The sequence below is a fragment of the Sphaerodactylus townsendi genome, linkage group LG12, assembly GCF_021028975.2.
Source record: "Sphaerodactylus townsendi isolate TG3544 linkage group LG12, MPM_Stown_v2.3, whole genome shotgun sequence".
Lineage (NCBI taxonomy): Eukaryota > Metazoa > Chordata > Lepidosauria > Squamata > Sphaerodactylidae > Sphaerodactylus > Sphaerodactylus townsendi.
The window spans coordinates 34488866-34503708 of NC_059436.1; the positions used below are offsets into that span (position 1 = coordinate 34488866).

General features: G+C 44.8%; 1 protein-coding gene and 1 long non-coding RNA gene across 3 annotated transcripts in view; one reads left to right on the top strand and one right to left on the bottom strand.

Annotated features, from left to right (window-relative positions):
* Nucleotides 1-7541: 7541 nt before the first annotated feature.
* LOC125441440 lies at nt 7542-9519 on the bottom strand. 2 transcript variants are annotated; one of them, XR_007245861.1, is made up of 3 exons: nt 9374-9519; nt 8523-8610; nt 7542-7852 (listed from the first exon to the last, which is right to left on the bottom strand). It is a non-coding gene; the product is annotated as an uncharacterized LOC125441440 (long non-coding RNA). The 2 variants fall into 2 exon arrangements; XR_007245860.1 differs by having other exon boundaries at nt 9269-9519.
* Nucleotides 8728-14843, top strand: part of ABCA2 (ATP binding cassette subfamily A member 2) — a 90966-nt gene continuing 84850 nt past the window's right edge. Inside the window, exon 1 of the mRNA XM_048512004.1 lies at nt 8728-9310. Within this exon, the coding sequence (XP_048367961.1) occupies nt 9245-9310 (66 nt within the window). The 5' untranslated portion in view covers nt 8728-9244. The remainder of the gene's footprint in view (nt 9311-14843) is intronic.

Genomic DNA, 14843 nt, shown 5'->3' on the forward strand with positions numbered 1-14843 from the left:
TCTGGCAGAACTCCTAGGACACAAGAGTGAATACAGAAAGGCTCCAACACAGAGATTCTTGTGGTGGCATTCCAAGGAACGTGAAAGGAATACAGCACTAGGAACAATTCCGTCACTCAGATCCACAAATTCATCTAAAACGTGCTCTGCAGTAAATGGCCACATTTTCAACAGTTGCCTTCATCAGTGATGTACTGTGTGGTTATTATTATTGTATTTGCCTTGGGTATAAAGACAGGAAAATTTTGTCAAACATTATCCTGAACAGGCTAAGACACTAGGATTAGTGTCATTCACACTACTGTTTTGGTCCTACCTGGACAGGTAGCTTTATTTACAGGTTTACATATGGTTGTGGGTATGGATGCCGGCCTCCAAGTGGGACCTGGGGATCCCCTGCAATGACAGATCATCTGCACACTACAGAAATCAGTGCCCCTAGAAAAAATGGATGCTTTGGAGGGTGGGCTTTATGGCATTGTAACCTAAAGAGGGTACAACCCTCCCTTCCTCACCATCCCGACCAGGGGTCAGGAGACAACTAGCAACCCTACTTATGGGCTACAAGTTGCACCCTGCCTCCTGCAACTATAGAAGTTCATTTCAAACGGCTAGTTTCACACTTTTATTTGTTGTGAAATGTTCTGCCTCCTCAAGAGGAAACCATGCACACAGCAAATTTGCCACCCACTGCATGACATAAAATTACACTCTCAACTTCAGCTTTGCATGCTTTGTGACTTGTTGGTCTAAAAAGCAATTTTAAGCTTTAATATTTGTTCGATAAAAGTTATAAGATCCCGCAATCCTGATATTTTATTTTTGACAAATCCTATTCAAAGTGACTCCAGTCTAAGCCAATTGATTTCAATTCTGTATAAGGTTGCAGTGTAAAACCAGCAGTAAAATTGGCCATAAGATCTAAAAACTCATGCAGAAGAAGAATTAAAATAAAACCAGGAATGGGTAGCACCAAACCAGCCCAAAGGCAGGATGCAAATATGTAACAGATGAACAGATCTGAAAAAGGAAATATACAACATGATTCATTGAGAGCAAGAAATAAAAGACCCAGGTGCCTGTTAAGATGATGTAGCCTAGAAGTGTCAAACTCTGGCCCTCCAGATGTTCATGGACAATAACTCCCATCAGCCCCTGCCATGCTGGAAGGGCCTAATGGGAACTATAGCCCATGAACACCTGGAGGGCCAGAGTTTGACACCCCGATGTAGCCTATTGCCATCAGTATACGTAGGGATGAATGTAGTAGGCAGGTTTCTATTCCAGTCATGTGTGAAGCTCATTTGGTAACTGAAGCATGTCACTTTCTGCCCAAAGGAAGGGCTGCAAACTATTTTTCCTGGGGTGGCTCTCAAGTTTTAACAAACAAAGCTGTCTTATTTTAGCTATAGAAACAGCGTGAATATTCTACAATAAGGCGAATGTCAGGGTTGCCAACTTTAGTTTGAGAAATTCCTGGCAAATTCCAGGCCCGACATGGAAACTGGCGATGCCAATTAAGGCAGCAGCAGGACACTTCTCAGCATTATAACTAACTCACTAGAGTTGCCAAATTCCAGGTCAAGCCTGGTGATTTCCCCGAATTTTATCTGATTTCCAGAGATCAGTTCCCATGGAGACAATGGCTGCTTTGGAGCTGGGAGTTTGTTGATTTGGAGATGGCTGTTTTGCTGACGTTCTTCCCTTACCCAAATCACACCCTCCCCAGGCTCCGCCCCCAAAATCAATACACAATGGCCAACCCATCTATTTATGAATCTAGCTTAGATTATTATAAATTGATTGTTGTCATTAACAGCTAATTCTGTACTTTTGGGAAAGGATTATTTCTGGTGGGAGGCCTTTTAGAAGCAGAAGCAGCAGCAGCAGCAGCAGCAGCAAAATAAGAGTTTGGATTTATACCCCACCTTTCTGTCCTGTAAGGAGACTCAAGGGACCTTACAAGCTCCTTTCCCTCACTCTCCCCACAACAGACACCTGGTGAGGTAGGTGGGGCTGAGAGAGTCCTGAGAGAACTGTGACTAGCCCAAGGTCAACCATCAGGAATGTAGGAGTGGGGAAACACATCTAGATCACCAGATAAGCCTCTGCCACTCAGGTGGAGGAGTGGGGAATCAGACCCGGTTCTCCAGATTAGAATCCACCTGCTCTTCACCACTACACCACGCTGGCTCTCTTTTACAATATTCATAGTAATTTATTACTTATTGACAAAAATCATGGCGCTAATTGACTTGGGTCATAATATCAATTTTTGTCTTAGCGATACAGGTCTTTTACTAATTGAGTGACATGCTTTTAAGCTTATTATCTATGGTTACCTATTGATTTTTGTGGCAATGGAAAGGCGGCATGCTCAATTATGTGCTGGTTTGGCTTGCAGTCCTGTTCACAGGTAGCAATCACCGGAGCAGAATGACAGATGAACTGTTTGCATTTGAACAGCTCGAATGTGTCCGACTGCAGGAAAAGGATGACTGCGCATGCTCAATTGCATGTTTCTTTCTCACTGTTGCCCTTAAAAGTCATGCTGTGAGAACGGGAGAAAATAACACTTGACATGTTGAATTGGAACTTAATTTTCTTTTGCGTACCTTCACTTTTCTTTACAGAAAGTTTGCATGGCTTACCCAAGACTCCAGATGACAAATCCTTCAATCATAATAAATGCTGCCAACAGTGCAGGCATGAAAAGTAGGCAGTGTATCCACTCTATGTCAGTTAAATGCATCCTAGGTGTATCCCAGGCGGAAAGGTGTATGTGTGTATTGGGATGTGTCTGTGGCCATGTATGCACTATTTACCCCATGGTTGTTTGCTTTGTAGTGGGGTTTTCCTGTGGTTTTTGGTTTATATAGGGATTCTCCCTCTGTGAAGTGTCTCTAGTCGAACTGATCCACCATTTTTCCTGCCTGCTACTTCCTTTTTCTTTCTGTGCAACCTCCATTTGGAGAGGCTGCCTGCTGTAATTTTTTTCTTTTTCTTTTTTTGGTGCTGACTTTGGTCTAGCACTACTTTACTAGGCCATGTAAATTTCATGTAAATATCAAGGTCTGTAGCTCTGGCAATAGACATTCAGTATTAAAATTTTAAAAAGCCCTTCCAATTGTTCTGAAATGGTGGCCTGAAGAGTGGGTGAAATTGCTGTTGTGCAGGTGGAGGATGGCAGGGAGGATTGAGAAAACCAGAGGATAATAATATACATGCATCTCCTTTGCTTTCTCTGCAAAGGGAGAGGAAAAGTTCTACTTTTACAGGTTTCGGAAACCGTGGGGATTCTCTGATCTGAGAGTGTGGTGAGTTCTGAAGAGGAGAAATATATGCATAATGAAGAATCAAACCTGAAGGGAATATACATTCAATTCAAAGGAGACCACAAGTGAGTAAATGGCCTGTGCTGTAAAAGTCACTTTAATGATACAATCATGATCAGGGTGGGAGGGGAGATATATACTGCCATCTTTGATAATTGACTGTGCAGACATGAAAGCAGCACAGAAGAAAATGACACTGATTGACAAAGGCACCACTGAGAGCCAGCATGGTGCAGTGGTTAGAGTGTTGGAGCAGGAACTAGGACAGTGGTGGCGAACCTATGGCACTCCAGATGTTCATGAACTACAATTCCCATCAGCCCCTGCCAGCATGGCCAATTGGGGCTGATGGGAATTTAAATCCATGAACATCTGGAGTGCCATAGGTTTGCCACCACAGAACAAGGAGAACCAGGCTGGAATCACCACTCTGCCTTGGAAACTTGTTAAATGACCTTTGGCCAGTCACACACTTTCAGCCTCACCTACCTCACAGGATTGTTGTGAGGATAAAATGGAGGTGAGAGCAGGACACAATGTAAGCCACCTTGTGTCCCCACTGGGGAGAAAGGTGGGATATAAATGAGGCAAATAAATAAGCTGAGCTATGACCTGGCACCCCAATCAGGCATCTGCAAAACATCTCAGCGTGCTGTTTAAGTTGGACATCAGACAGCAGCACTGAAGTGATCTGGAGGCTTGGCTCATGTGTAAGGAAAGAATCCAATCAAGGTGACTGAGTTTTCACTCCTGGTTTAACTGTGAGAATAGAGGAAGGACAAGAAATCCAGCAGGTGCAGCCCTCGACCATATGAGAAAACCTTTATCCTTCGAATTACAGCTTGTGTTGCAGTGTCGTCCTTTGTTGCCAGTTTTGCCAATTCAACACCCTGAAAGAGTTATTGCACTTCTAAAGTGTTACTAATGCAGATGATTTCCTGGCCAGGTGCAGCTTCTCCCTTTGCAGATCTCGGGGTGGGGGGGGGGAGAGGAGAGAGGCTGTGCCTGTTTGAAGCCATCTTCCGGCCAGTTAGCAGCAGAAATCCAAAGGACAAAATGACACTGCAGAGCTTCTGCAGCTGGCCCTTTGGAGCCCCAGATCTATCCGTCATTCTCCACCTAGGTGGGTCACTCCTGGGGGCCCATTTCCAGCTCCCTGGAGCACGAGCAGCTTCTTCATGTGATGCTGGCAGGATTTTTTTTTTAAAAAATTGTACTTGACACAGCAGTTTAGCTGGGTCTCTGAGTCCCAAGGGAATGGAAGCTGAGGCATGCTGGTTCTGTCACCAGGGAATCTTGGGAAGGCCAGCATGGGCGATGGTCTTCTGCAGGGATGGCCTGACCGCAGTGGTTTGGCAGAGTCATCTTCCAGAGCCAGGGACACAACAGACCCTTTCTGGATTGGGTGCCAAGCCCCAGATCTGTAGACAAATATCAGACTCTAGATTTCAAGTCAGAAGCCTTTATTGACAGACATCGGATGGCATGGGGAGAGGAAGCCAGTGCTAACGTATTGTCTTAGCTAGGGCACAACTTTTTATCCACCAGAGCCTCCCCCCTCCCTCTTTCTCACCCCATATCAAAGGAAGAGTGAAACAGGACAGGAATGCTATAGCGGTTACTCTCTCAAGCCGGCGTGAAAGATAAAGTCTGGCCTGGCTCTTGGGCACCTCTAAATCTCGTCAGGTTGCAAATCAAAAGAAGGCGAGAAACCAAAAGTAAAGTGAAGGTCCATTAACATGACAGAGCTCTCTTTGATGTCCAGAAAGCTCTTCCTGACACTGGGTCAGTTAGCTGCAGAGTGTCCCAAGAGGTTGAAATGTCCTCTGAATCCCCAATGGGAAGTCTCGTAGGCTAGCTCAGTGGACCTCAAACTTTCCAGATGGAGCATCTACTTCTAACCCCTAGGTGGCAGCAAGCAACCCTCTAAGTTGCATGCAAATTACATCACGGTCATATGACATCAGTGATATGTCAAGAAAAGGGACGGAGTTATGACCTCATGGTATCAAGGCCAGAACAGGAGCCGCCCAGGAAATGAAACACAAGCCAGTGTGCCAGAGTTCAGAACAAGTCAAGCATTAGAGCCACAGAAGAATCCTGTCTATTGCTGAGTTATCTCACCCAGGCCCTTCCTCTCTAGGAGATAATTCACGCATTTAGAAAATCCTTATGGCAGCCAGACACTGCTAGATGTGAACAGGGAATTTCCCACTGAGAACTTAATCCCCAGGTATGCAAGGAATCAGGGCCTTCAAGAGAGAGGGATTGTCAGCCTTTGACCTCAAATGACCCAGGAAAATCACTATTTTCTCCTCAGGGCAAGCTCATATGTAGCCATAAGAACACATTAAGGTTCCCCAGAGGGGCAAATACTGAGGCCATTTTGAGTCAGGATCATGACCTGGAATGGGTGGGGTGGGGAATAGGAGTGCCTTCTGCCTGCATACCATGGTCTTGAATGGAATCAGGACACTGCCTCTGGGAACTGAGGTACACATCTGATCACAAGTCCTTGTTGAAGACTTTATAGTGTTTGTTTGGCCCAAGAGTGTACCTTATACACGCAGATCCTCCTCCAAAGCAGCTAAAGACACATGGTGGACCTATGTAGGATCTCCATGACCCAGCAGATGTGTCCTGACCTATGGGTTAAAGATCACTGGGCTAGATATTGACATCACATAAATCTCAGTACTGTCATGAGGCTACAGCTTGTAATTCAAAGGAGGTGGTGATGCTTATTGCGATTGAACACCGTTTTGCCTAAGGTAGTGTAGACAAGGCCTGAGGACCGATTCTGTGAACTCATTTGTTTTATATACAGAAGTGTAGTGGGGGAAAATGGCACCCGGGGCAAAATTTTGCAGCCCCACGTGACCAAACAGGGACCCGCCCGGTGCATTTGTCCCCACCCTGTCCCATGGTAGCTACGCCACTGTTTATATACAATGCACAATGTTTTTCTGTTTGTTAGTCTTGGAGGATCCGAATGTTATTCTTGCTTAATTGTATTCCTGTTGCAAAGATACTGCATTTTTTCAACACAGCTCGCAACACCACACTGTATTGTGCTTGGGGAAAATATAATGTTGTTCTCTGACAGAGTACATTCAACTGCTTTCAAGATTGTAAATTCCCCAGAGTGCCTATGAAACTCTGTGAAACACTGCATCAATAGTTTTGTATAAGGAAGGCAATAAAATGTTCACTGTACAGTTAATCATCTGGCGAAGCAGCCCTTGCACTTTTCAAAGGACCAAGGCAACTAGGCAACATACCATAACCTGGAGATTAAAAAAACACACCACCTTTGTGTAGAATGTGGCTGCTTCATGGGCACTTCCTAGATATAACTTGTGTAATTTAGTGATCAAATGGAATCCATCTGCTGTAGCTTATTAAGTATTAAAGATGCCTTTATTTACTAAATTGTAAAAAATAAAAGAAACAGTCTTTAGCAGAAGCGCTGCCAAGAGGTATCTGCCTTCACAGTTTACCTGTTGGTAACTGGAGGGTGGGGAGGGTAGGCGGCATGAAATAGCTTGATCTTGTCAAATCTCAGAATCTAAGCATAGAATCATAGAGTTGGAAGAGACTACCAAGGGCCATCAAGTCCAACCCCCTGCAATGCAGGGACACATAATCAAAGCACTCCTGACAGATGGCCATCCAGCCTGTTTAAAAACTCAAAAGGAGACTCCACCACAGGGTGAATACTTGGAAGGGAGACCATTAAGGAAGGCTCTCCAGAGGAAGGCAATAGCAAACAACCTCTGCTTCTCACTTGCCTTGAAAGCCCCTTGACTGTGGTCACCATAATTTGGCTGCAACATGACAGCACTTCATACACACACCTTGCCAGTGATACCTCACTTTCAGCATATTGTTCTCAGGTTCATTTGGCTGGACTCTTATTTATTTATTTATTTATTTATTAAATTTATATACCGCCCGATCCCCGAAGGGCTCCGGGCGGTGAACAACATTATTTAAACATCAACAGGAGCGGTCATACAAATATAAATACATAAGCTCCATCCCATAAAATAGCTTAAAACTCATAAAAACAGCGAATAACCATAATACATAATAACAACCAGAGGCGTCCAACCCCAATTTAAAACCTTCCCCCACTTGAAGGGCGTGCGGAGCCGCCCCTCAATATGAGGGGACCCTGATGTAACTGTCCCAGGCACAGAGCAGTGAGGGGGCACCGTTCAGCAGCTGGACACTCCAAAGGCCCAGTGGAACAACACAGTCTTGCAGGCCCTGCGGAACTCACCCAGGTCCCGCAGGGTCCGGACAGCTGGAGGAAGGGTGTTCAAGAACTTAAGAAGAAACTTACTGGATAGGACCAAAGGTTTATCTAACCCTGTATCCCAAAGTGGCCAGTCAGATGCTCCAGGAAAAAGGGTACAAAGGGACAGTTCCTTTAGTCCAATGGTTCTCAACCTGGGGGTCGAACGACCCTTTCACAGGGGTCGCCTAAGACTCTCTGCATCAGTGTTCTCCATCTGTAAAATGGATAAATGTTAGGGTTGGGGGTCACCACAACATGAGGAACTGTATTAAAGGGTCGCAGCATTAGGAAGGTTGAGAACCACTGTTTTAGTCAATCTTCCCTGGGGAAGTTGCCTTTGAATTTAGTGCTGGCCTTTAGCCACCATAGCAGGTAGCCATTGATGGCTCTGTCTTCTATGAGTTAGTCTAATCCCTGTCTAAAGCCTCCACTGCTTCATTCTCACTGTGGCAGTGAGTTCCACAAGTTAATTACATTTTATGTGAATAAATCCTTTTATCTGCAGCTGAATCTATTGCAGATCAATTTCACTAGGTCCTTCTAAGTTCTAGTATAAACAAAACAGAGGGAAAAGCTCTCCATCCCATGCATAATTTTACAAACATTTGCCTTCCCACACCTTGTCAGCATTTACTGTAATTGTTCATTGTATTTTAATGTTGATTCTTTAACAAAATTTTAGCATTTATTATTGTATTGTGACTTTAAATGATATTGTTTTCATAAACTTCCTCTTAAGATTACATTGCAAAACTTCCCTGCATAAACAAACTGAATGTCCAGGAATCTGTCTGAGAGAGAGAGAGAGAAATCACAGCAGCAGCCATTAATCACAGAGACTTTGCATACAATACAGGCAGAAATCCAACAGGTAAAAACCTCACCCCTGTTTCCAAAACATCTTTTAAAAAGCATTTTGTTTGCTTTTTTCTTCCTCCTTCTTGCAGTTGCTTCAATGCACAAGAGCCCTGTCTGGGAGAAAGGAAAAATAGGGCAGCTCTCCTAGTCTGTGGTTGGATTAGATCGCCCAGCTGTTTCGCCTCTCTCTCCCGCCTCCCTCCGCTGCAAAATCCATGCTGCCGCTTTAAGAGGCCGGGGCCTGACTATGGGATGGGGCCGGGCTAAGAGACTTGCAATGAAATGCAATGCAGTGGCAGGGAAGGAGATCACAACAGCCAGACGTGCACCTGGAAAGAGAGGAAGGGGAGGCGCCCCCCCACCCCCCGCAAAGAGGAAACTGACTAGAGGGGGAAAAATCTTTTTGAGTCTGTAAACGCGTCCTTGCCAAATATATCTATATATTCGGCGGGGGGGCTTTTTAAACCAAGCCAATTTTACTTTTGCATCGCATTACGGAACCGGTCCCTTTTAAAAAAGTTTTTTGGGGAGGGGAGAGGGGGCTCGTGGCTACTTCGAGCTCTGCCTTAAGCTTTGCAGCAGGCGACGCTGGACAAAGGCAGAGGGGTGGGTGCTGAATCAAGAGCCGGGGCTGGGGGTGGGGGTGCGGAGATCATTGTGGGCCAGGCTCCTTCCCCCCAGCCATTCCCATGAACTAGCCTCCCCCCCCGCATCCTCCCCATGCCCTGCAGCCGGTGAAGGAACCAAGATGGGGGTTCTGCACCAACTCTACCTCTTGCTGTGGAAGAATGTGACCCTCAAGCGACGGAGTCCGGTTAGTGATGGGGGTTCGCGTGTGGAAGGGTGGGGGGGGGGGGGGAGTCTTTTGCAAATTCACCTGGAGATCGGAGAGGCTTTGCAGTTTTGCCCTGAGAGCTGCTGGAAGGCGAGAGCAGAGTGCTGCCGGGCTGGGGAGGGGCTGGACCGGCTTTCCTCCCGAGTCCCCCCCCCCCCCCCCGCAGCAACAGAGATACCAGGCCTCCAAAGACCATGCAGGCTGAATGGGTATGCCCGATTGGTCCAAAGCCTCTCTCTGGGGAAGGGGCAGAGGATGGGGAAAAGCCCCTCCCCCAGCATGGCTGCGAGGGGAGAATCAGGAAACAGCAGACCCCCAGGGAGGCTGCAATTTGGGTAGACACCCCCCCCCCTTCTGCTTTCACTGAAAGAGATGGCAGAGTTTTAGGAAAGCTCCCCTCCTTTCAGGTCGGGGTACAGTGGAGGAATTGAGAAACACCCCCTCTTTCTTTGGAGGGAGTAAAAAAAGAAAATCTGGTCTCTAATTTGGAAGGAATTGGGAAAGATTCCCCTGTTTGAGTACAGGTGGTCAGCCACTGTGCATTGTTTTGCAGCGCTGCTTTGTTATCATTCCCTCCTCTCCCTCCCTTTGTATGGCATTTGGCCGGGAGCATCAAATCAGGGAAAGAATCTGGGCAAAATAATAATAATAATAATCCTAGATGCTTTGTAGTCTATATTTTTGAGGCTAGTTTGCTCAGAATTCTTTCTCTGCAGGTATGTGGCAGTGATAAAAGGGAGGGGGAGGCTAAAATGATCTGTTGGTGGGGGAGTGTATAAAGGAACCTCTTTTGTGGGGAAACAGTTGTGTGGTTTTCAGCTTGGAGTGAAAATGATTGGAAGGGACACACACACGTATAATAGGATTTTATAAAAGCAGGCATGGCTTTCAGAGAGAGCTGGAGAATTTATCTGTGCGTTTTTTAAGATAAATCAAAATGAACTGTAAAGCCAGAGGGCTGTTCAGCACCATGACCACGTTTCAGACTGTAGAAGGGAGGTTAGTTCCTTGAGAAGTTTGCCTGTGGAACTCATTGCTGCAGGACACTGTGGTTTCTTTTAGCATAGGTGGGTCAAAGAAGGGACCTGTGTTGGTGCCTCTACAGTTTGTCATCGCATGTAAAAAATTTTCTTAAACATAGCTCACTGTGAAGATTATCTTACTTTATCTGCACCAGCTGCCCTGCATTTTACAAGAGAAGTATGCAGTATTGTTCTGTAAGCCAAAAGGTACCTTTGTCAACCCTGTTGCACTGTGGTGGAAGAAACTGAGAGTTCCTCTTGGGTTGCACATATAGTGTTATTGAGCCTCTACATTTGTTTTACTGACCATAGATATTCCTTGGGTGGTTGGTACAGGTGAGGCAACAGAGGCTGAGATGGGATTTGAGTCTGAAGCTCCCTTATACTGAACTAGGCCATTGGTTTATCTAGTCTAATTTCCTGTGATAGGCTGAGATCTTTCCCCCACCAAAGGTCTTTCCCAGTGCTGACAATGTGATATCTTTTGATTGGAGATTGAACTGGACACCTTTACCATACAACTATGCATTGAGTGTGCTGGACCACTCAGCCAGAACCTGTTGATGGTCTGCAGAACTCATTGGCACAGGTTGTCCTGATGATGTATTGTTTGTATATATACTTTGAAAGAGGAAAATGACTGTAAGGAGAGTTGCTGGCTCTGGTAACTCCCAGCCTCCTTTTTGAGAAACCATAAAATCTCCAATTACTGTTGCTGAGGATTAAGGGCAAATGTTGGAGATTTTCATCTTGCCTTGCTTAACCTCCCTGAGATATCAGATTGGCCACTGTTCACAGATAGATTCTGATCTGGCTATAGCATTGTGTCCGTGCAGAAAAATTTCTTAGGCTGATCCCTAAAATAATAATAGTAATAACAATAATGTTGACATTTAGAGAAGAATGAATGTAATCTGTACAAATCTTCATCAGTTTCTTTGCTTGATACTTAACTTTAAGGTGCTGGTCCCTGTGGAATTTGTAGGTATGGCCCAAGGAGATGTTTTAATTATTGGCGCAGCCATTCCAGATGGGTTTCCCTGGAGTGGGTGAAAATATTTTAATAACTTCTGCCTTTCTATTTTTTTGGTTTGAAAAGGTACAAAAATATTCTCTTTCTAATGGTAGATTGCTTCACTCTGTCTTGAAGCTAGAATTGGCCTTGGGAATGGGGAAAATATGGCCACCTTGTGTATGTCTGTGGCTCCGGCCAGCTGTCCTGAGTGTGTGGAGTACACAGTTTGCCCCATGACATTCCCTGGTTGCTGTTTGACTAGCATCTTTCTTGTGCCAACTCTGAGGGCTGGAGACTGCTTGGCTTCCAGTTGAAGGCACATCAATGCTATGCAGAATAAATAGCAGGACCACCTCCCCAACCGCCCATTCTACTCTACTACCTTTCAGTTAGTCCCTCTACTGCCCAGGTCTCCAGGTATTCGATGCTCTCCTCCATCTCAGTTATTTTTCTTGCAGTGCCAATATACTTCTGCAACTGGCAGGAGTTCTGCAATCCCTGCTATATTTAGCTTTCCCCCCAAATCTTATGTGGGTCAGGTCTGACTCTCCCTTGCCTTTAACATTTTGATCTTCCTTCATCGCTCCTTGTCAGTCTCACTAGCTTTCCTGGCTCAGGGGAGGCAGAGTTGCAAAACTGTTTGGGTTTTATCTGCGCCCCCCAATTTATCAGATTAATCCCTCCCTTCTCTCTCCCCCCACCCCCCAAAACCCCTTTGCATTTGTGGTACTTAGTTTCATAAAAAGGTTGGGGAAGCTGGTGACCAAACTGTTATTTACCATAATTTCTTAGCAGCTCTGTCTATTGGAGGGCTCTGACAAAGAGGGGAAAGGAGAAGAGATGGTGGTCTAAATTGCCTCCCCCCCTTGCCTGAAATTTCCTTATCTCCTTCTCTGCAGTGGCTGTTGAGAAGGAAGAGGCACCACTTTCAATGGATCAGATTTGATCCAGGGGCTGCTAGTTATAGATCATTGTCATGTGGCAGCTGTTGTTGGTTGTCAGTCATTGTCGAGCAGCACTCTGCACCTGTACAGGAAACTCTCTTCTTCAATTATTGCAGGTTTCACACCAGGCATTTAAAAAGATGTTCAGGGGCTCAAATGTAGCATTTCTTGCACCACTGGGCACAAATTCTACTGTGCTTTGTGTGGTAGGTTTTTTTCCCATTTTGATCCTTATCATTTAGGACACTGAATTATTTTGTCCCCATCTCATTCGCTGCATTGGATTTTTCTGCAGAAGTGATCCCTTGGAAGAGGCATTGATTTTTCATTTTTTAATTTATGCGCATTACAGTGAAAAAATTTTGTAGGATGAATCCACGAGAGTCAGATATAAGACTATTCATCTAAGGATTAATTCTGTGAAAAGCTTTTGCCTCTGAGTAATACAGCAGTATTTGGTGGGTCTGGGATTGCCACAGCTCCAATCCTGAACCCACCATTACGTTGTTTGAGCTTTCTGAGTATGAGTTCTTTGATCATGTAAACTGTGCAATTATTTTGCCACTGAGTAACCTGTCAATGGGAGCGATCTGAAGCAGGTCAACTCAGAAGTAAATTCTGCTTTATAACGGGATTCACTCCAGGGAAAGTGTTCTTTGAACTGCAGTGTTTCTGGGTTAGTGCCTGGCACCTAGTACTTTTCCTTTTAAAGTTAACCAGTGAAAACAAACAGTCATTTGTTGGCTTCCTACTCCCAAGTAAGCTTGCACGTACTTCCTGGCATAAAAGCAGTTATCCTTGAAGAGGGTCTGGTGACCTTTTGGCTAAGGAAAGGTGACTTAGTTGTGATTTCAGGAGCTAGCTATTGCCCCTATTCAGAATAATCTAGAGTGAGTGGGAATCCTATGTGTTGATAACTCAGACTGTTCCAGATGATGAAATCCAGGATATGGTTGCAAGAGTCAAGATCTAGGAATGTAACCAAACGAAATCCTTCCAAACCAGGGAGGGATGGAGGGAACAGTTACAGAACAAACCAAAGTTAACTTAAAGTGATACAGTTTGGGGCAAAAATATCTTATCTTTAAGTATACGTTGGTGAGGTTTGAGCAAAAAAGGGATCTTGGAGTTATGGTGGATAGTTCTGTGAAAATGTGAAATGCTGTGTGTAGCACTGTTGGAAAAGGTAATTTCTATGCTTGGGATATTAAGAAAGACTTGAAGGTAAAATGACCAGTATCTCAGAGTCCTTATATGGGTTCAGGACAGGGCTGTGCTTAGAAAACTGAATATGGTTCCAGTTGTCGTATCTCAAAAAGGATATTGTAGCACTGAAAAAGTGGCAGGAAAAGACAGGTTTAAATAGTCAAGGGGTTGTAGCACCTTCCCCATGAGAAAAGCTAAAGAATATGCGTGTGTGGTTTTAAAAAAAAGATAATCTAGGGCAGGGTGACCATGATTGTTTTATAAAAGTTTTCAAACTTAGTCATCTCATGGAATAGTATAGTGCACAGTCCCCCACTGAAATTGTTGGATTCAGGGCAGGCAAAAGAGTGTTTACTTCATACTGCACTTAACTAATTTGTGGACATCACCACCAATCATGATGCCTCCTAGCTTAGTGTACTTTAAAAGGGGATTCGTCACATTCTTGATAGGAGAGCCATCTAACAAAGGCTATAACAGGGGTAGGGAACCTGCGGCTCTCCAGATGTTCAGGAACTACAATTCCCATCAGCCTCTGTCAGCATGGCCAATTGGCCATGCTGGTAGGAAGCTGATAAGTGGATTCCTAATCTGAGCTGAGCTTATAAGCAGTGGTGGGATTCAAATAATTTAACAACCGGTTCCAGTGGTGCGATTCAAATAATTTAACAACTGGTTGTTTACAAGCACCATTTTAACAACTGGTTCTGCCAAAAGTGGTGCGAACCTGCTGAATACCACCACTGGCTATAAGCCATAAAAGTGAAGTGGAGCCTCCATGTGCAGAGGCAGTCTACTTCTCATTTATAGATGCTGGGTACAAACAATGGGAGAGGCCAGTGTTCTTTGATGGCTTATTTGTGAGCCGCCATAAGCTTCCAACATGATGCTGAGTAAGATGGACTTTGGCCTTACTGTACAAAGCTAGTTTGTTTTATGGTGTTCCAGATCTGTTTTCAGAGCAGAAACCTAACCCCAGTTGCAAGCAGGAAAAAAACTTGCATGCAGTTAAACCTGTGTGCTCCCATTTGAATTTTACACTTCTTTTTGGTGTGGGAGGATGAGGAAGGGGTATTGGCTCAGCTTCAATTAAAAAAGCTGGTTCTTTTAACCTTTTCAAATTAGAGTGGCTTGGAGTACACATTTTCTGAACTGCAAAGGTAATTTCCACCCAGGCTTGCTTATGATCTGGCAGTGACCCATGAGCAAGAACCTGCCGCATCCACAGGTAATCTGTCTCTGAGCACCAGACATTATGGAAGAGCTACAGGGATGGCTGTCACTCATTGATTGATTGATTGATTTGATAAACTGCTCTACCCCCG